This window comes from Amia ocellicauda, chromosome 5 (genome assembly GCF_036373705.1).
Source record: "Amia ocellicauda isolate fAmiCal2 chromosome 5, fAmiCal2.hap1, whole genome shotgun sequence".
In the NCBI taxonomy this organism is placed as follows: domain Eukaryota; kingdom Metazoa; phylum Chordata; class Actinopteri; order Amiiformes; family Amiidae; genus Amia; species Amia ocellicauda.
The window spans coordinates 17,939,016-17,962,428 of NC_089854.1; the positions used below are offsets into that span (position 1 = coordinate 17,939,016).

Below are 23,413 nucleotides of genomic sequence, written 5' to 3' on the forward strand. Positions count from 1 at the left end.
TCTCTTCCAAATCGCTACCATAACTGTCTACAATACTGAACAATGTGGCCAATTAAAAGTTTACAATACAAAAAAAAAGCTTGATTAAGTTATCAGTCTCTGAAGCATTCAAATGTTAAAAACATCCCTCATTTGACTTCCTTACAAGCGCTCTCATTTAGCAAGCACTTTCAGCACGCCACAATGTTTCCTATCTACTAAGAGACAGATTTTTTTTTTTTGTTAAGCGTTTTGATTGGTTAACACTCACAACAAGCCTCTTTGCTATTGGTTAAGAAACAGTAAAGCAAAAAAAGTGTGCTTAACACACTGACACTTTATATGCAAAAATGAAGAATGTTGCAAAAAAACATTAAAAAAAAAAAGCAGTGCTTTTGCAAACTTTTTTTATCCAAATAACTCGATTGATTGTCAGATTAATCGTCAGAATACTCGATTTCCAAAATAGTCATTAGTGACAGTGCTAGAAATAACAATTATCAAATACATCCACTGCAACTGTATGTATTTTACATTACTTCCCAAACTGTGTAATCATCCCCAGTATTCCAATCCATACAGTAATAGACCTAAATGTTGCTGCTGCTGCTTTTTTATGATGGCTAACACATTTTCTCGCATCATTGTGAAATATACATTCTAGCACCCATGAAAAGAATGTAAATGTAGGGCAGATTAATACATAGCTAGCTATTTTGAGGCTACAAAATGTCTTTCATATAATAAGAGAGACAAATTTAAAAAGCACAACCGTTTTAGACCGTCATTGTAAAAAGATGTAGGCCTAATAAACACTGAAGTGAACAGGAAAGGCTGATGTGGTAAAATCAGTTCTGCATTGTGACCAGACATATTGCTAGTATAGTTTCAGTGTAACATACAGCTCTGAAAAAAATTAAGAGACCACGCCAAGTTCAGAAATCAATGGTCTCAATTTTTTCCAGAGCTGTAAATGACGGAAGGACCAGTTGTAAATGGAGTTTGCATTGGGGTTGTGATCAAACTTGAAAAACTAAATAACAACAACAAAGCATTGCAGGTTTACAGGCTTCAGTGAAAGGCTATGGAGCTATGCAGTACGGATGGGCATGAGTATTTGAATATTCAAAAGGGACAATAGTATTTTAATACTTCAGAGAGTAGCTGAATTCTGGGAGATAATGAGTACAGGCGAATTCAATTGAAATATAAAAACGTAATTATATTGGTAAACCCTCATTACCAGTAACCATATGTAGTCTAATACTGTAACCCTGGTAGAAATCCTGTAGGATCCTACAAGATCCTTTAGGATCCCCATAGGATCCTGTTCAGGCACGGGATCTTGGATACAACCCTGTGAGGAATATGATTTTATACCAATCATAATGATTTTTGATATTTTAGGAACTATCAGGAGCATAGAAAATTGGATTTGTAATTTTTGTGAACAAAATAAGCAATACAAGCTAAAGAACCTTGAAGATCAAGGCAAAGGAAGTGGCCTAAAAACAAAATAAAATTCTGTTACATTATATGTTATTTAAGTATTTAGTAGTTAGGAAATACTTATGTACTCTTGCATTGTTTGCAGAACAGCATTCAGACAACCCTCCCAGGTTGGGGACACTGCTGTTGTACCATTGAGCAAGGCACGTTACCTAGATTGCTCCAGTAAATGTCTAGCTGTATAAATGGGTAAAATGTAAAAATAATGTCTTAAACTGCAACAACTGTATGTCACCCTGGATAAGGGTGTCTGCTAAGAAATCAAGTAATAATTTATCCACTCAATACCACATGATGTCCGAGATACCCATAACCCATAACCATAACCGAGATAACCCATAACCATAACCGAGATAACCCCCCCAACCATGAGACCAGTCCGTGATACAAAAAAGGTTGGGGACCGCTGCTCTAATGTCTTGTCCTGCCCGTCCCTCCCTCTTCTGTTCTCTGCTCAACCCGAACTAGTCTGCGTGCTGCCAAACAGAAGTGGAAAAGGACCAAACTCCCAGCTGCCCTCGAACTCTACCACTCTCTACAGTCTACATTCTCCTCCTCACTTACCTAAGCCAAGAAGTCTTACTTCCAATTACTCTTTGAATCCACTGTCAACAACCCCCACAAACTCTACTCCACTTCCCTCTTTATCTCCCTCCTCCACCCTCATCTCGCACTGCTGATGATTTCGCTTCCTCCTTCTCCTCCAAGATTGCAGACATCCGCAGGCTCCCCCCTCCTCTCCCATCACACCCAAACCTCCCACCGACCAAGCTTCCTTTTCTTCATTCTCACCACTCTCGGACTCTGAAGTTTCCTCTCTCCTCCTATGTCACAAACCTACAACGTGCGCCCTGGACCCTCTCACTTCTTGCCTCCTCCAAGCGACTGCTCCTGATCTACTCCCCTTTATCTCCTCCCTCCTCAACTCCTCACTGGCTGTTTCCCCTCTGCATTTAAACAAGCTGCTGTCATCCCACTCCTCAAGAAAACAACCCTTGACGCCACCTCTCCACAGAACTACCACCCTGTGTCTCCCTACTCCCCTTCCTCTCAAAGACTCTCGAGTGGGCGGTCAGCTCTCTGACTTTCTGTCCCAACATTCGCTCCTTGATCCTCTGCAATCCGGCTTCCGCACAGCTCACTCCACTGAGACGGCTCTCCTGGCAGTCACTGACTCCCTCAGCTGTGCTCGGGCGGCCTCCCTCTCATCAGTCCTCATCCTCCTTGATCTCTCTGCAGCATTTGACACTGTCGATCACTCCATCCTCCTCTCCTGCCTCGCTGACCTTGGAATCTCTGGGACTGCTCTCACCTGGTTCTCCTCCTACCTCAGCGACCGGACCTACCAAGTGACATGGCGAGGTTCTTCACCCACCCCCCAACCTCTCCTCACAGGCGTTCCCCAAGGCTCAAGGCTATATTAATATTAACTAATATTAGTAAGACAGCACTTCACAACATTTTATCATGCTTCTTGCATTACTAATATTTGTGTTATTGACTTTCCCCCTTGCTCCCTTTCCTTTAGTTCTTGACTGTGACCTAACATCTTGACAGCACTTAGCATTTACTTTCCAGGATGTATGACCTCACTTACTGTACTTACCTGTGTAAATTGGAAGTTGTAAAATGTATTATACTTTGAATTACTTTGTATAATGTAAATTTGAATCTGTAATGTTTGATGCCTTGTACTTAACTGTATTCCTGCACTTTGTATTGCACTTATGTTGTAAATCGCCCTGGATGAGGGCATCTGCCAAGAAATATTATTATTATTATTAATAATAATAATAATAATAATAATAATATATTAGTTGCTCTTAAGAAGTTCTGCCAAGTAAGTTACAATCAGTTAGTAAATATAGGCTACAACTGTTCATACCGCAATGCTAACACACATACAGTGAGGGAAAAAAGTATTTGATCCCCTGCTGATTTTGTACATTTGCCCACTGACAAAGAAATGATCAGTCTATCATTTTACTTGGTAGGTGTATTTTAACAGTGAGAAACAGAATAACAAAAAAATCCAGAAAAACGCATTTCAAAAAAGTTATGAATTGATTTGCATGTTAATGAGGGAAATAAGTATTTGATCCCCTATCAACCAGCAAGATTTCTGGCTCCCAGGTGTCTTTTATACAGATAATGAGCTGAGATTAGGAGCACTCTCTTAAAGGGAGTGCTCCTAATCTCAGCTCGTTACCTGTATAAAAGACACCTGAGAGCCAATCAATCAGATTCCAAACTCTCCACCATGGCCAAGACCAAAGAGCTGTCCAAGGATGTCATGGACAAGATTGTAGACCTACGCAAGGCTGGAATGGCCATCACCAAACAGGTTGGTGAGAAGGTGACAACAGTTGGTGCGATTATTTGCAAATGGAAGAAACACAAAATAACTGTCAGTCTCCCTTGGTCTGGGGCTCCATGCAAGATCTCACCTCGTGGAGTTTCAATGATCATGAGAACGGTGAGGAATCAGCCCAGAACTACACGGGAGGATCTTGTTAATGATCTCAAGGCAGCTGGGACTATAGTCACCAAGAAAACAATTAGTAACACACTACGCCGTGAAGGACTGAAATCCTGCAGCGCCCGCAAAGTCCCCCTGCTCAAGAAAGCACATGTACAGGCCCGTCTGAAGTTTGCCAGTGAACATCTGAATGATTGGAGGAATGCTGCCTATGACCCCAAGAACACCATCCCCACCGTCAAACATGGGGGTGTTTTTCTGCTAAGGGGACAGGACAACTGCACTGCATCAAAGGGATGATGGACGGGGCCATGTACCGTCAAATCTTGGGTGAGAACATCCTTCCCTCAGCCAGGGCATTGAAAATGGGTTGTGGATGGGTATTCCAGCATGACAATGACCCAAAACACACAGCCAAGGCAACAAAGGAGTGGCTCAAGAAGAAGCACATTAAGGTCCTGGAGTGGCCTAGCCAGTCTAATCCCATAGAAAATCTGTGGAGGGAGCTGAAGGTTCGAGTTGCCAAACGTCAGCCTCGAAACCTTAATGACTTGGAGAGGATCTGCAAAGAGGAGTGGGACAAAATCCCTCCTGAGATGTGTGCAAACCTGGTGGCCAACTACAAGAAACATCTGACCTCTGTGATTGCCAACAAGGGTTTTGCCACCAAGTACTAAGTCGAAGGGGTCAAATACTTATTTCCCTCATTAACATGCAAATCAATTTATAACTTTTTTGAAATGAGTTTTTCTGGATTTGTTTGTTGTTATTCTGTCTCTCACTGTTAAAATACACCTACCATTAAAATTATAGACTGATCATTTCTTTGTCAGTGGGCAAACGTACAAAATCAGCAAGGGATCAAATACTTTTTTTCCCCTCACTGTAGCTACACCAACATTTAAGGAATATTAAAACATGTAACTTACACTTTTAATACTGGAACGCAGTTTAATTCTCTCGCTGAGAAATAATAATGGAAAATATTTAGGATACTTAACTTATTGTCCATTTTAGTCAGAAGTAATACACATTTCTTAGGCTATATTTGTAAATGTGCTGCTCAAAAAATAAAAGAAATTAGATTAAACGGCAACAGATTTTTTTAACAAATAACATATTTGTAAATGATGCAATTTGTTTTGTTCAGTTTCTTCTTTTGAAAATCTGGCCAACTCTCGCATGAAACTACATTTATATATATACAGCTCTGGAATAAATTGGAGACCACTGCAAATTCTTCTTAAATCAGCATCTCTACATGTAAGGCAGCCATTCCATTCCATTCATATTTGTATTTGGAATTTGGGAGAAATGTTGTCAGTAGTTTATAGAATAAAATAAAAATGTTAATTTTACCCAAATACATACTTATAAATAGTAAAACCAGAGAAACTGATAATTTTGCAGTGGTCTCAATTTTTGTCAGAGCTGTATATATTTATTCATATACTCTAAAAAAATAAGATTATTCAAACAGTGAAAACATTTCAAATGCCAATCTCTAGTATGCAGATGTGTTGGTAGCCATGCTGCTTTATTTGTGCTAGGCGGCATTGGCGACAATGACTTAACCCTTTCGAAATGGCCCATTCAAATGTTGAAAAAAAGCGGTGAAAAAAAATACCATTGAAAACTGGTAGAAAACTTTCTTATGTTCTTAAAGTATTTTTGAAAGCTATGCTGCATTTGAGCATCATAGTTTCAGTTCATGTTTATTCATGTCATGAAAATTACCGTATACCATGTCATTGAAGTGAATTGTTACTGAAAAGTAAAATAAATCGCTATTTAAAATTAACAATAGTACCTAAATTAAAGAAATCACGGTAGATGTTTGCTGAAGATGTTGACCGGACACCAGCATATAAAAACTGTTTCCTAAATGACAAGCAAGCTGAGATATCAGTAAAAAAATCTAAAAAAACCGTACAATTTCAGACAATGTTGTATAAAATAAAAACTATTTCAAATTCTCCATCGCAAGTGTTTTGGCTATGATTTGGCTATGATTGCTTCACAAATTCTTCTGATGATTCTTATTACAATTCTTTTAACCTACGCAGTAAATAAATTACACTTTTGAGGGCATTTTTAAATACATTTAAATGTGACTCTTACAACATCGTTTTGCATTAAAAATACTTTTTCTTTTGGGTGTACTTAATCATATAATAAACACACTGATTTTATTATAATCGAAATAAACTTTTTAGAAATGCATAATCATTTATATTTTAGGCTGTTATTTATTTTTATATAAAGTCTGAAAGGAAATTATGTCAGCCAGCATCCAAAATAAGGTAGACTCAACACAGAGAGAGCAAGTCCAACAGACAGAATCAGACACACAGAATCAGCCATCCACAGCAGATAGAGAGCCAGCCAGGACCAGCAGAGACATGTGCTCTAGCCCAGCACATAGTGTGTTGCCCCAGGAGAAGCAGAGGGACAAAAGTAAGTGTGTAGTATTTTGGCTGCGAACAAATTGGATTTGGCTTTTAAATTTTGTTGCTTAGGCCCAGGGTACATTTTTAGATGAAAGCACTGCAATCCCGAAGTCGTACACCAACAAACTGGCTGCTTACTGCTCATGTTTTTCAGCATTCAAAGAATACAGCAATCCTTCACGAGCACAATCAGTGTGAGTTAAGCTGCCTGTATTGTGCTGTATTACACTGTAAACAAAGTAAAGTGCAGTTTTGATTTTTTCTTCTCTCACAAGAGTTTGATGTAGAAAGCCTAATGCCTTAGTGCCTAACAGTCAACCACAGGCTCAATCATAGAGATGTTAGCAATGACGTTGGATTCAGTAAGCATACTTCAAATGGGTTGTCTCGCACTATTGTCACTCAAGAGCAGGGGTTCCCAAAGTGTGGACTGGGGGCCAGATGCGGCCCTTGAGGATGTTTGGTGCGGCGCCCCAAAGCAAGCCGTCAACCCCACCTTTTCAGAACCTTTACTATATTTTTACACTTTATGAACATTTTCTGTTACAAATTGCACATGTAATTTTGGGGGAATTTTATAGGAAATAAAAAGGAATGATTTAGGACATATTTCATTTTCATCAGAGGTTAATTTTCTTCTGCAGCACCCCCACCCCATGCAACCTGCGGAAATTGGCCCTCCGTCAACAGACATTGGGAACCCCTACTCTAGAGAAACCCCCTAAATAGAACCGGCAGGAGATTATCCCATTGACAACAGACTTAACAAGCCAACAGTTTCAATTTCCCAACTATTGGCAATTATGCCTGCTCTGACTCCACTGCTCTCACCTCTGATGTAACTATTAGCATAGTTCCGCTTGTACATGGACTACCACCTTGTTGAAACTACTTTAATTAGGGAGTTATATTTTTAATGCACTTACATTTTTTGATCTTATAATGTTTTGTGAAATGTGTAAGTTTGTTACAACTGGAAGTTGCCCTGGGTAAGGGCATTTGCTAATCCTAAAAATCAGAGGTGTAAAAAGTAGTCAGAAGTCATACTTGAGTAAAAGTAAAAATAATCTATCAAAAACTTACTCCAGTAAAAGTAAAAAGTCTCCCATTCAAACAGTACTTGCTACTTTCAAGAGTACTCAAGTACCAAAAGTAAAAGTAAATTGTGATTTTAGTAATAAAGTGAATGTGCATGTGTTTGTGTGTGAGCCCTCTGAAGAGGCACGCAAGAGATTAATTTGATGTTTTAATCCAACATTATATTTTCCATAAATGATCAAGGTATTTTATTTTTATGGTTCCTCAATTTTATCTGGAAGAAAAACACATCTAACAAAAATAAATGTTATTTACGCACATATCTGGAAATTACTTTAATTTGTATTCAATATTAACAAAGGGTAACATTGGGGGATTTATGGAAGAGTCTATTTTGAGTTTTCTTAGCAAACCCACAGTTCACAAATAAACACATCCCAAAGAGCTGTATAATAAAACACAAAACAAAATAAACAATATAAAATACATACTCCTGTAGTGATCACATTTGTTATAATGTAATCTATTGCACTGGGGTGCAGGAGACTGGGTTTGAATCTCAAAACTCCATAGGATGTTACTAAACATATGTGAATATAACTTAAAAGCATTCATGCACTGCAACATCTTCAATCCCATGGGGTGCTGGCCCAAATAATGCAAAAATATATAATTAAAAATTGATTTTGTAGCCGCACTCTCACTTATTAGGTATTTAAACAGGATTCTTGTACGACAAAAGTTTCATTTTATTAAATAACAACGCCTTTCGACACTACTATGTAATCATCTGGGCTATAAATACCTAATAAGTGAGAGTGTGGCTACAAAATCAAATTTAAATATATATATATACATACATACATATATATAAAATTAGATGTTGTCCTTACGCATGCCATCTTAAAAACTTGTGTTTTATATAAAGTGTAAACATCACCATGGACATGATTTTGGGACCTTTTCTCATATACAATTATACTATTTATATCATAAAGTGAATAATAAAGTTAATATGTAAAATAAAAATCAAATTTAATTATGCATATTATTTATTAATAATATTATTAATTAATAATCTTATATGGACAGCTGTCATTAAAGTAAAGCTGCTGTGATGTTCACCCATGAATTGTCTTTTAAATGGATTTGTTTGTCTTTTAATTAGAGACCTATGATTTCCGCGATGCGGAAAACGCGGATGGAATCGCAGAATTTGGTAATAAAAATGGAATCAACTGTAAAATGTGGAATATTGCAGAATGTTCCATAATTTGTCTGAATTTGTTTAAAAATAAATAAATAAATAAATAAATCCCCTCTGAGGACGATTTAGGCGGATCCGCCCCAAATTGGGGTATCAATTACAAAGTATCATCTGATAAACGATTTGAGATAAAGACATGCAGTGTTTTTAGCTGCGTAGCTGAGATTCTGCTGAAAAGCAGAATCAGAAGCTCCTACCGAAACACAGGCAGTTCTATGATTTCCGCACACGTCCAGTGTGAAGCATCAACAGACTATATTCATGTCTGATGCAGGACGAGCGCTTTAGAAGAATACGATTCTTACAAATTCTTACACTGCTAAACTATTCATTTTGCATACCCATTATTAACGTTAGATATTTTTTTCATGTAGCTGCGAGGTGAAACTTTTTTTTTTCGTTGTGGGCATACTACTTTGAAAGCAAACCTAAATGGTCAAATTGACCCCGGCTTCCTACTGTGTGGAGGCCAATCAAATTACATTATTTTTTTCCCCAAATGCTAAAATGTGTGTGACGGACGTATGAATGGTGGTATGGAATTGCAGAATGAAGCATAGAGCCAGTTTAATATTCATATTAATGACCTACCAGAAGAGAGTAACAGTAATTGAGTCGTCTGTGGGAAATGTAGTGGAGTAAAAAGTACATAATTTTGTTCATAAATGTAGTGGAGTAAAAGTAGACACAAATAATAAGTACTTAAGTAAAGTACAAATACTTGAAAAACGTACTTAAGTACAGGAACGAAGTACTTTACACCCCTGCTATGACACTCGCTAGGCTTAGCTACATAAAGGCAATGAGAGCCTCCCAGGTGACCAAGCTGGTACAGAGTGCCAGGTAACAGGCTTCCAACCTTCCACCAGTGCTCTGGCTCCCCTTCTCCAATGTGTATTTTAAGAATCAGCAGGCTTGGTTTGCTTCAGCTTTAGATTTGGAAGCAGACAGGCTGAATTCTTAAAGAGGATTTGAACTGTGGGAAAAAAAATCTAATACAAATTATTTCAAGCACTCATTCCTTGCACTGTCAGTGCAAAGAACAACTGGATTCTATAGCCCTCAATAGGATTTTTTTGGGGGTAAAGGTAATTTACCAACCCCCATCCCTCCAGGTTTACCCTAAATAGCTGTATTATGAAAAAATAGCAATGCTTGTGAGGGGAGAGGCTGAAGGTTAAGAGAACAGACCCCTCCATCAATTACCCTCATGCTTTGATCGAGTCAGGCAGCAGAACCACCAGCTCTATTTACTATCAGCCCACGATTAGGAGGTGCCTGTGACATGAGTTTAACCCCCTAGTGACGTACAAAAGAGAGTGGATTAAATTTCATAGTTTTCCTCTCCTAATGTATTACAATAAATGTATCGCAGTAGACAGATTGCATTTGTTTTCTTGCTTCCATGTTGCAGAACACTTGTTTTTACTTCACTTCACCCATCAGGCATTTTCAGATTTAGTTTAGAAAAAGACTGCTGACAAACATCTAGTTTAACACATAATATCGCCTAAAATTAATGAATCGATGCTTAGTTTCAAAGGGGGAGGGGTAAATATTGTCCACTGTACATTGGTCATCATGATGCACTGCTTTCTCTGCAGCATCAGTTCATCGATTTGGTGCTGCTTGGTAAGTTTCAGCTTATTAAATCTGCAACCACAAAATCGCCACACTAGCATTTCTTAGACACTGATGTCCGTGTAGTATACTAAGCTTTAGAACAGGAAGAGACTTAAACCACAGCAGAGTTTACACTTTACAATTTACGGATAAAAACTGTAGTTCCCGAAAAAAGAGACATCTGCACTTTACCTGTAGGAATTACTTGGCTTTAGACACTTGGCTTTTAAAACTGTACACTAATCCGGTATGCGGTTTCTCTAAATTAGCACCTCCATACGTCTCTCATCCTAACCCCATTGATAAGTATATTAATCATTCATTAGGTGTAGTGTTTTTACCTTAAGCACTTTAAACCAGTCATAATCACTAGTTTTAAAAGATCACCCCCCCCCTTGATCCTAAGCTATTACAGAACCATTTTAGCTCTTGCTCTAACTTTGTACACACACCGAAGACTGCATTGCTCAATTACTTAACTACTATCTGCCTAGGGAAGGTTCAATCATGAATAATACAACAAAAATATCTAAGTATGGCAACAGCTGTTTTAAGGATTTTACTTGACCTATTGTTACAGTGTGACTAAGGGCTCTTTTTACTGAATTTAAATGCAGCCTTCTGAGCACTATATGATTATATTACAATAGCAGAGCCCTTAGTTTTAGTGGAGTTTTCATCGCAGAGCTGCTAATGGTGTTCGCATACAATTAGATATCAGGACTGTGTACCTGGCCTCCTTGCAATTAACATGAGCTCATGGTGAATAACAGCAGCAACATATCGGAGCCATTTTTTTAACTAGGTTGCTGTTATGGGAAGTGTAATTTGTCCAAGGGTAGCCTGCCATTCCTGATGCAAGGAAACAGCTTCACTGCACTCCAATTCTGACTTTCAATCACTGTAAAACACTCAAGACTGAGACAAGCAGAGATTTGTTACCAAGCAGAGAAAACTCTTAATTTTTAGTATAGTACAGTATACTACAGTGTACATTACATTTTGAGTATGCAACAGGGCTGCTGAAGAAATAAGACCCTGTTCACATTTGAGATTTAGGCCGGACCATGGCCGCCTTAACTCATATGTGAATGGGGTCATAGTTTTAAGGCGTCCCTGAGCTGGGTGAAAACTAGTCCAGCTTTTTGACCCGGCCTAACTCTTTTGAGGCGGCCTAAAGGCAACCTAAATGTAAATATGAATGCGCCAGGCCCTGAGACTTGTGAAAAGCATAAGTGCGTGACGCAACTCAAACCAGGCCCCCAGAGACTTGCATGTCTGTTTCAAAGGAGATGCCGCTTCTTGCCAACGCAGGTGTAAAGCACCAAAAAAAGTTTAAAAGACTTCACAAGACAAACAGTATTTTCTCTATATTGTCTGAATGTTTTTGAATGTCATATTGATCTATAGCCTTAAATATAGATACATTTCGCTAGCTCACATCTATCTATATCTATATATACACATAAAAGTATAGGCTAAGTAGTAAGTTATAATGTATACAGTTCAAACTCAGTTAAAAAAAAAGTGTGTGCAGCTGGTAAACTTGCAATTGTTTTTTGTTCTACTACGTATGATTGAAGTCTGTGATTTAACAGTATGAAATTTTCTGTTGTAAAATGCATTGTGAAATTGTGAACGGGACCAGGTAACTTTATTCTCTTATCTGAATTTTGCATTAAAACTATATAAATTTAACCAAAGCAGGTTTCCATTCAAATCAATGCATTTTAAAAGTAGACCAGCTATTTACTATACAATCCGAAATGCAATTATATTGAGCTGAGCAGTACAATTACAAATGCCGGCTTTGGAGGTAACAACTGTGACAATGCAGAAATTAAAGCACTTTTTACAATGTGGATGGAAGATAAAGTTAAAAAGAAACCGAATTAAGTGTATGAGTGCTGCGGTCTATAGGATATAACTATAGAAGCGATCACAGAAGGCTTCTTTGGATGTGTACCAATCACTCAACCAACCAAGTTAAAAGGAAAATAAAAATGCAAAGATCAGACTTTAAAAATGACAACAAACGCAGTGGAGAAAAGAGAATAGGAACTCTGAGAAGAAATACTGAGCAGCAGCTTGGATTGCATGGGACACATCGAACTGCAGCACCGAAGAGACAGGCACTTTTGAAGTACTACTACTATATTATATGTACTGTATGTGTATGTGTGTATGTATGTATTACACATTTTCAGAATATAAATCTCAACAGGCTATTGATAACTAAATGCATACGATTTTTGTGATTTAATGTCCTAAATGTGCTTCGCTTTCGGGTGAATTGTATAACATCACTTTTAGACTTGCAGAACCGAAGATAGACATTTGAAAAGGGAAATACAGTAATTCGAGTCCCCATTGAACCAGCACATTTTTAAATTATATTAGAGATCTTCAGCTGCAAAGGGTTAAGATTACTTTCAAAGAAAATATAGAATGGATCATTAGCCTATATACATCAATATTAATAAGTTATGATTATAAATACATTACCTACACCTGTAAGCATACCTAATGTCATGCGTAACTGGTTTGTTTGAGCAGATTTGTTTAATTCCCACCATGCATTTTGTTTAGGCCTCCTTTTCAGCTGCATTTGTGAACACATTTAGGTCTCCTAAAACCTCAAATGTGAGTGGGGTCAGAAAAAAAGCCGGACTAAATTTGAGGCGGCCCAGAACCGGCCTAATAAGTGTGAACAGGGTCTAAGGAGCTTTTACATAATTTTTACAAAGCTACACCCATCTCACCATAAAGACCGTAATTTATTTGAAAGTGCAAGTCTTTATAAATAATGTAAGTCACATTTTTGTTGTTTATCTGTGCTTAACCACTTTCTAGAATTCTAACTACATCAGACAGTAGGTACCATTCATGCCCAGCTCCTCCGCAATAGCTTGCCATATTGTTGGTCTATATTCATTTGCTCTGTTGTATAATTATTCTTGGTTATACATGCAGATGATAAGCTTTTCCACCAATCCACGTCTTCCTCCTGTGTTACATTGGTTGATGTCATTTTTAACGCAGATTGAATCAAGCTTGTTTCACAGTCAGTGTGCAAGGTATAGGGATTGTCTGCACTTTTACAATCTAGGATGTAAGACCTTATATATTGCTTACTGTATCTCCTATACACTTGTGTAAGTTCACGTGAAGATAGGATACATCATACCATGTGCATGGAAATGAAATGTAAATATGGTGCTACTATGCATATTCGTATTTCCCATAGAATGTAATGGAGGAAAAAGGATGAAAAAACATTGTAAAAAAAACTTGGTAGTACTTTAATATAGTTTGTCTAATCATGATCAACTATGCAGAATATTATAGTACAGGTTGTCTAGTTTCATTTGATAGGCATCACATTACTGTAGTCCTTATGATGTCCATATTAAACACTTGCGCATCTAAGAAGTTCCACCCAGTTGAAAATGGGGCTGAGAGTAAAGGGTTAAAATCGCATCGTGAACCCAAGAATCGAAATGGAATATTTAAAAACAAAATGCTGCTTTTCTGTAACAAATGACCTGCTTGTGAGAGAAATATTATATTGCTATCATTATTACTGTGTTGTAGTTTTATAGTTAGAACGTTATTCATTATTAGTTTATACGTCTGTGGCTTTGGCTGATACGTTTTTTTTTTTTTTTTGAGGTATAGTTTTGGTATTGAGTATTGTGATACTAAACCTGGTATCAGTATCAAAGTCAAAATTCTGGTATCGTGAAAAAATTGTCTTAATATTTGTGGCGTTTCTCAGAAGTGCTTTGAGAGGGTTTGCTAAGATATGTAAAAGAAAATGATCATGATGAAGGGATTTGTTAAATCAAACAAAACTCTACCCAGGACACAGGATTTTTCCGATCGTTATGGGGTACAAACTAAGACTCATGGAGGCCAACGTCAAAGTGATTGTGTTTTTATCCACACAAGTAGAACTTGTACTGGTTATACTGATAACCTGGCAGCCTTGACTGATCTAGCTGCTGCATGTCCTTCACACTTAACCTTTCACTGTCAGGGAATTTTAATAAAATAAAAATGGGTAATCTGCACCCGGAAACTGTTGTGCTTTTTAGATTAGCACTGAATGAATTACCAGTGACACCAGTCTTTGAGCAAGATAATGCCATTTCACACAGACGGATGTGGTAGTGTACATGACAAAAGAAACAATGACTAGACACTTTTGCAAGATGATGAAGGGAAGTAGAGAAGAAAAATAAGCAAAAGAAATCCCATTAAAATAACCTAGGCAAGGTTATATCACCAAGTACATTACATCAGCAATCATGAGAAGACAAAAACACAAATTAAAATAACCTGGGCAAAGGGGTTATATCAGCATTTGTATTAACACAGCAATCAAGGCAACAAATAAAACACTTCAAACATTGTAAGAGAACTTTGGCCTTCAGACCTTGTGTAACTTATTATTATCCTTACAAAACCAAACTTGGAGCTGATGTTGCATTACAGGGCAGAACAAGCACTCACGTCTGTTCAAAGCTGTAAATGACAGTGAAATGGAACCAAAGCTGTCACACCAAATGAATGGATCTGTTCCACTGGAGAGCTAAGAGTTGCTTGGCAAAAAAGGCCATGTTATTTACTAATGGTAAGCTTGCCCTATTCTACAGCTGTCCTAAATGGTCATTTGTTACCTTCGAAGTAGGGATGCACCGAAATGAAAATTCTTGTCCGAAGCTGAAACCGAATATAATGATACACTTGGCCGAAGACCGAAGACCGAATACCGAATGTGGTTTTTCGCATTATTTTGCATTTATTTTGCCAATTTCTTATTATACCAATTATACCAACAAAGCACAATAAAACTTAAATTAGTAAAATAGCCCCCTTCTTGGATAGCCTATATTAGGCCTTTAACTGACTGCTGAAAGAATGTGACGTACTTTGTACGCCTACAACCAAAAAAGTGCATTAAAAAGTGCATTGAAAAGAGTGCAAGTGGATGAACCCACAACAAATTAATAATCTACCTAGACATAAGCCTACTTAGCCTACTTCTTCAGGAAAAGTTCTTCTTTATGAAAAGTAGCTTCTCTGCTTTCTCACATGAAAGTCGGTTCCTCTTCTCATCGATGACAGGAGATGCAGCGCTAAACAGTCTCACACTAACACATGAGAAGGGGTTTTATATGGTGACACATTATTGCTCTTCATACTCCTCTTCCTCTTCAGTGCTACTCCCTTGTGTGGGTTTCTGCACGTCATTAAAGGGATTTCATTGGATTGGCTAGATATTCATAGAGTCACGGTCCGTGGTTGGGTAAAAAATATATAATCTCTAGGAATGATGACAGACAGTAACGTCCTTTCCATTGGTCAATACCATACACGCCAGCAAAGACGCAATATAAACAAACCGCACGTTTTTCTTCAGCAGAATCTCCGCTACACAGCAAAACATGCATGTGTCTATTGCAAAATCGTTTCCCCATAAATTAATACCTCATAATTGATGCAATTGATGAATACTTATCTAACACAACTTTGTTAAATAAATATCTATGTAAAAATACATTATTAGAAGACCTATGGAAATGGAATAATAACAGCAGGCCTGTCAACTCTCGTATTACTGTCCCGACATTATCACAACTTTTTATTGTCACAATTTCAAATTAACTATAAAGGTTGTGACTATTAGTTTTATAAAGGAATATTTTGCAATTACAGCTGTAATTGACCGACCAATATGTTTTTTTTTTTTTCATTTTTATACATTTTCATTAAATTGCCAGTTTAGCAATGTGAGCTGCAACGAAAATGCCTTAACATTAGCGTCCTTGTGATGATGTTTTCCGGTCACAACTGCGAAATACAAAATGTATAAGACCTATGTAGCTAGCCAATTTATACAGTCTACTTGACTAAACAATTGGCTTTTCCTGTCCAATCCACACTCAGACAGCTGCTCTGTGTTCGGAAACATAACTATGCATTCGAGTTCCAGCAAATACAAAATAAACAGCAATAGCTGGCTGTGTGTGTATTCATGTGTTTCTCGTAATCCGCATGCTGTTTGGGGTGTCTTGATTTTAAATTACAAATTAAACTTGTAGTTCTGTAAGTTGCTGATGCACCCCCTCTAGACAATCCAGCAGAACAGTGTCTGCTAACGGCCATTTTTGTGACTTTCTCTGACACTGAAATGCTTCCACATTGCCGACGTGTTTGCTGCATTTACAAAGCGTGTGCACCTCACTCATTGCTATTTGATTGCGTCATCAAAAACGTCATTGTTCAGTAAAATTTATTCCGTCTTTTCACTTATTTAGCTGAATAATTTTGGTTGCCGAACATTCGGTGCATCCCTATTTCGAAGGTTTGGAACACATTACCAAAGGAAGGTTTGACACTTAGGCTGGGATTAAATCAAAACTTTGACCCACCTGCTAATAGAAAACTACAGAACTGTACTCAGTTGCGGCATCATTTTTATTAAAATGCCTCTTTCTTCTAATTAGAAATGTATGATGTACAGCTTTGTTCTTTGCTATTAGCAGGTGGGTAAAAATGTTGATTTAATCCGGCCCTTAGTTGGTGCTAATTTGCATAATTTACTAATGATGTCACATTAGCTACTAGTGCATAGATCTTATTAAAAATCTAACTTTTATTTATAGGTATCCATAAATAAAATATCCCCTTGTAGTTTATAAATCTTGAACAGTAGGCCTAATTGTTTTCATTTACTTTACAAGCTCATAGTTTATGTAGATTTATTTCATTTTATTTGCATGACAAGATAACCTTACAATAAAAAACACCTTACTCATATGTGATAATAATAAGCCTAATAAATAATGCATATTCTTTTAAATTTACACTGCTCAAATGATCCTGGTTGTTCCTTTGTGATACATCAATTTTCTCTTGCACAACTTACATTCACCTTTTTTGGGGTCTTTTAGAAAAAACATTTTGCTGTAAACGTGCAGAATAACATGGAGTGGTCCACATGCATGCTGGCAGGTGTGGGTTGGGGCTCTTTTGCAGAATACATTTTTAATTAAATTATCAGTTTAAGCATATATATTTTGCGTTTCATACTTATCATTGCATGTTTCTTACCAAATCTTCCACACTTGTACAGTAAGCTTTTACTGCATAGTTTAAATGCACTCCTATGGTTTAAGGTAATGGTCTGATCCAATGCCAGCTGACAATGGCAGTGGCAGTGGCAATTGAGGGGCTTTTTATTATGGTTTTGAAATTTTATTTAAGTAATGGGCATTACACAGTGTGGTATATGAAGTGTGGTTAAGTATTCAAACCGTTTCTGTTAAAGAGAAGAAAAAAAATCTATGTGATTGTCACGTGACGAACCTTCGAACGTTTGGAAAAAGCTTAGAAGTTCTGGGTACCAGACGAACCAAACGAAGACAGCCCTCCCTTTCTCCTTTAAGGTAATCATCCAAAATGTGTTTTGTACAGAGATGGAAGGTAACCCAGCATTTTGGTTCATCCCTGTGGTCTTCTAAGATCATTTGGCAATCATCTGCCAAGATCTCAAGAAGGTTTATAAACCAGAAGAGATCAATTTAGTCTGTTTACATGTTGACTAAGCCTGTTCCTGAAGATGCCCAATGAAGCAGTTTTTCCAAAACCACTATTGTAAAAAACATTACACTATCATCAATTAAGTTGCTGATTTAGTAAACTGTGATTTTAGAGATCATTTGGTAAAAAAAAAAACGGGGAAAATGACAAATGCCATTCAGCATTCCAGGGTTCCCTTAATTGAAGTGATTCGACCTGTTAATTCATCAATAATTACCATGGGTTCCAAGTCTGTAGAAATCTTGTGTTTTAACACCACTGGATTAATGAATTTCATCAGGCTGATTTCAGTGTACCAGCTATTACTCTGTGGCAAGGTAGACCGTTCGCAATACCCACAATTAGTTATTTTTCCACTTTTTTGTTATACACACTTTAAATGTGTATTTCTTAGATTAACTACTCGTTCCCTTTACTTCTGACTAGTGCTATAAAATAACACAAAATTATGGGGATAACTCTATCAGTCTCACATGCCTGAAAGAAAAATTGCCTGATCAAGGACTTTGAGTGAAGTCATTTCCTGCACATGTAAACATGGCAAATAATCGAACAACCACCAACACGTGGTCAAACACAAAGGCATCCAATCCAACAGTGGGGAGATATGTGCCATGACTACAAACCCAAGAAGAACAATTGGGACACAGAGTCAGAGTTCTGCAGGTAGGTTTAGACTGTTAATAAGCAGAGAAGTGAAAACAAATTAATCGGTAATAAGAACAATCAAAATATATAATTGTTTTGAAATGCTGAGTCAAAAGCAACAGGGTTGCAGACTGACAGTATCAACCTCCATACTTCATCATAATGCCTATACATTAATATTATTTGAAATATGATAATTGATGTGTTATACTAACAATCAAAAGCAAAATTCCATAAAAACTGCATCCGTGATTTGTCTGAAGTTAAAATGGCAAGTTTAAGATATTTACCTTGAGAACACATTATCATCCAGGAACTGAAAACCTGCATCAGCGTTGCAGTGAGAGGATGTTTGCACAACACACATTCCAAAAGGGAGGTATAATCCTCATTAGTTTATGATCCTTCAGCCGTCACAGTGGAAAGACTGTGCAAGTCTTTTCATTCCCTAGCTGACACATGACCCCTGGGTGTTAAATTACTAACCATTATATTGGATAGATATTGAGGGAATACATACTTCAGAGTGAACAACAATAGGAAGTGGATTTGTTGTCAATACCACTACACACTGATTGCGCTTTCAATAGAAGGTGCTGTATCCCCCTATTTTCAAAGATGATCAGTCAAATCTCTGCATGCTGTTTAATAAAAGGTATAGAAAATCACAGATACTAAAAACATCACAAAGGGGATTGGATCAAATTTGGTACAATACAATGAAAGATACTTGCTTGTCTGCTTGTGCATGTAGTAAGTGCTGAAACCTTGAGATTGATCCAAGTTTATATCCACATGTGTATGTTCCTTATATTTCATTTCCTGATGTTTTTTCATACCAAAACAAATTATCAAAAGGAAAAATAACTGAAGCCGATTTCACTATAAATGTGTGCAAAGAGAGGGAGGGAAGTTGAATCAGTGTGGCACAATACTCTAAGCAAAGTATCGTACCTCAATCGAAAGTGCAACACAGATATACTTGCACTTCAAAACCACAATTTATTTATGGGAGGTTCACTCAATAGCTTTGTCAGTGAAACACCTATGCTTGCGTTTATCACACCATACACTATCTTCCTGTGAACTAGAAAAAAAATGTCTTATAACTTATGCCAAAAGCACATAAATCCCATTAGACAATGCAGATCATATGAAATGTGAAGCTTCAACACATTTAAAAAGTAGCAGCTTTATGACATGCTACAAACACAATCCATTCAGGCGTGTATCGGCAGAGTCTACTTCAAGAGACATACACATTAACAGAAGAACATCTAACACTGCCAAACTTGGACCACAGAAAACAATGACAAAACTCCACAGGGAATCTTTTGCATGTTGAAGTGAACATGTGGGCATGTAAAGTATGTCCTATAAAGAAGCAAGTACCTGCATGAAGCAAAGAGGGTATTCATTCTTGCTGGGCTACCATTTAGGATACTTTGCAAATGGACCAAATGCATACTCAGCAAGGATATCAATTCAGGCAATGCTAAAGGTAATCCACTTTAGCCCTGACACACCTGGGAGTAGATTTGGCAGTGAAGCATGTAGCACTGAAAATGTGTTTACTAAGGTGGAGTGACAAGAGAATGTGTGTAGTGCGTGCTCCCAGGGGAATACATACAATTCAGATTTCATTTAACACGTAGTCCCTTAAAAACCATAACTGTATTGTGCCACATGCAGCAAAATATATATTTTTTTCCTCCTGGATTATTCCCAGCACTGCAAGTACGGAAAGTGTGGCAAAGGTAATCAGAGTAAAATAAGATAAAGCATTTCATATTTACCATGTCTCCACGGGTCTTTAGGTTCCACAGCTCCAGACACGATATCTTCATCACAAGGGAAAGTCACTCTCTTTCCACCGGCTTTCAGTTTGTCGTTCTGGTGTAGTGGCGACGATGGCAAGGTGGCATGCTCTTTCAACGTCACAGCCTCCTTGGCTTCAGAGATCACTGCTGGGTCACCTACACTCGCCAAGCACCCGGACTCAGAGCTGTCACGGACAGCTGGGTTCCCTGCTGACGCCCCAGGCTCGTCATTCAGTGCGGGGGTCTTCTCTAAGGTAAAATCCACACCGGTATTTGTATCATCCACAGAAGAAATGTGTAGTTCTAGTCCCGATTCCCCATCTCCTGCTTGCTCGTCTTTGGGCCCGTTGTCCAAAGCAGTGTCCGCGCTATGGGGTACCTGCACCCCTGTTTTGTCATTCCCATTCATCTCCCCCATGTCCCCCAGCCTCTGGTCCTCTCCTCGCCCGCAAACCCCCTCGACTTCGTGCGCCGCGATGTCTACAACCTGAGCCCCAACAGTCAGCTTCCCCACGTCGGCGTCCATCACTTGTTGACTGTTGCGAGGGATAATTTCTGCACAATCGGTCGGGTCCCCATTGTTTTTCTCCGCTTTGACATTGCTCAACTCTAGTTCCTTCTCCTCGCTGTCCATTTTCTCATTTCTATCTAGCAAGATATGTATCTTCAACAAATTACTATAGCGGTAGCGCTGGTTTCAACACAAGAAGAAGAAAAAACTAGAAACACTGACACTGTGTTAGCAGGCCGATTTAAATACACCTTGCTTTATTCTCCCACGTCGGCGTGTGATTGTTTGTGTTTTCTAAGTATTGTAAACTATGACAGTGCAAACAACCAAAGTATTTGATGGTACATGGATTTCCTTTTCCCGGTGGAGATACCTCGTTTTATTATGTGGCTAATATTTACCTATTTTATCAGATTTTCACACAAAAAACAACTTTCAAACCTTCGCATTTACGCAGCACGATAGATCAGTAGTTTCAACTTTCAGAGCGATCTCATACTCGTCATTTACCCTGTACTGCCCAAACAATAAAATTACATTGAAACCAAGCAGGTAGTATATTAACATTATTTACCATAACATGGATATTATTTCCTCTGTTTCTCCCGCAAGATCATAAATAAATCCGCCTCTTCCGCCTAAGAAAGGTTCAAATCGGCCTGTATGAATTAAACAATTTGAAACACCTTTCCTTTTACGCTTTCGTTTTAAGACGCACTAGAAACAGAATAAGTCAGTCAGTCAGACAGACAGACAAACACAAACAGCCCCAGGCTGGCGCTAAATAAACATCAAGTTAGTATCATGTTGGCGTTTATATTGTTGTTTTCTCCACGTTTTTCTTTACATACTCAACATGTTCCCCCGTTTGTTTTCCACTACACGTCAAATCTGGATCCGATCACACCTCCTCATTTGTAACATGTCCTCTCGTTTCTTTTTTGTTGATTGAAGGTTTTGTTCTTTTGTGATTAAGAAATCTCCGTCAACACTTCTTTATTAAATTGCGAAGTCGTACACAGGCTACCATTTTAAGGTGAGACGAAGGCTCCATCCCCTTTTTAAAGCGCTACCCGAGCCCGTTTCAGATGACATTTGACCATCTGAGTTTCGTTTGTGTGTGTGTGCTTTATTTCCACCTACCACCACTTTAGTCTTAAAAGATGCGATACGTCGCTCTCCAAAAACACATCAGCTTCACAAAGCTCAACTGGGGAAAAACACAGGCGTCATTCTTAAGAACAGCAGTTTCAATAGTGGCTGGCGGACTAAAGGGGGATACAAACAGCGATGTTAACACTGTCTTATTTGCCGGCTATATTTAAAAAGTCGTCTAATTAAGAACAGAAATAATACGTACGCTTTGTAATTTTTTATCCTCCGATCGATGTGAATAACTTTTTTTTTCCTAGTCTCCCAAGTAAACGACAGCAAGAGCGAATCTACAGATGGTATTTTTCCTCTTTTACTCAAACTACTGTTTGTTGTCCATAGGCTGTCATCGGGTTTCCCCACAAATCTGATCTTTCGCGACTGCACTTTCTACACATATTTAGTTTTTCCTACAAAGTCGACAATTAAAAAGAAAAGTTTCATATATAAAGCAACAAAGGAAAAATAAATTTCAGGTGCTTTATTACATAATTGTTGCGATTTCGTAAACAAAATTATAAAACAATATATTTCGACGAATCATCTAACTTGTATGTCAGAGTGGCTAAACATATGCTTATGTTGTATGTATGGTGATTTATTGTAAATGGACATCGACGAATCTTACTAATGCTAGCCTATAATAATAATAATAATAATAATAATAATAATAATAATAATACATTTCGTTGTATTGTATCAACGAAGAATGATAAATCCAGAACATTTGAAGTAACATTTTGTTTTACTACACTGAAACATATTTCTCAAAAAACCCATATCCAATGACAGCCTAGTTTCTAAGACGTTAATTTTTTAATACATCTTCCTCGAGATCTCAAGATTTTGATATTTCAAATGGCAAATGGTCGTTTGTAGAAACCACACAACTTAATTGGTTTGTATATGAAAATTTATATTTGTAACATTAATAACGAATTGTCCCACAGTCCCGCAGAGTTGAAAACAAAACAAGGAAATAAGTAACAAAATATCAGACACTCTTGAAGGTTACATTTAAAAAATGAAAATAAATTGTGTTAATAATAATAATAATAATAATAATAATACCTTCATATTGTATCAACGAAGATTGAAAAATCCAGATGTCTGATAACACAAAAAATGAATGCATAAATAATAATAATAATAATAATAATAATTATTATTATTATTATTATTATTATTATTATTATTAGTAGTAGTAGTAGTAGTAGTAGTAGTAGTAGTAGTAGTAGTTAATAAAAGAAACATGCCTTTTGATTTAAAGCAACTTGAATTTTCTGACACCATTACCTTAATGGGGTTGCATTCTCTGCATTAATAGGA

At 37.5% G+C, this 23,413-nt stretch overlaps 1 protein-coding gene across 1 annotated transcript in view; it reads right to left on the reverse strand.

The window, feature by feature from the left end:
* ppp1r37 (protein phosphatase 1, regulatory subunit 37) overlaps positions 1 to 22,427 on the reverse strand; it is an 86,836-nt gene extending 64,409 nt beyond the window's left edge. The window contains exon 1 of the mRNA XM_066705742.1: positions 20,398 to 22,427. Within this exon, the coding sequence (XP_066561839.1) occupies positions 20,398 to 21,055 (658 nt within the window). The 5' untranslated portion in view covers positions 21,056 to 22,427. The remainder of the gene's footprint in view (positions 1 to 20,397) is intronic.
* Between the last annotated feature and the right edge of the window lie 986 nt (positions 22,428 to 23,413).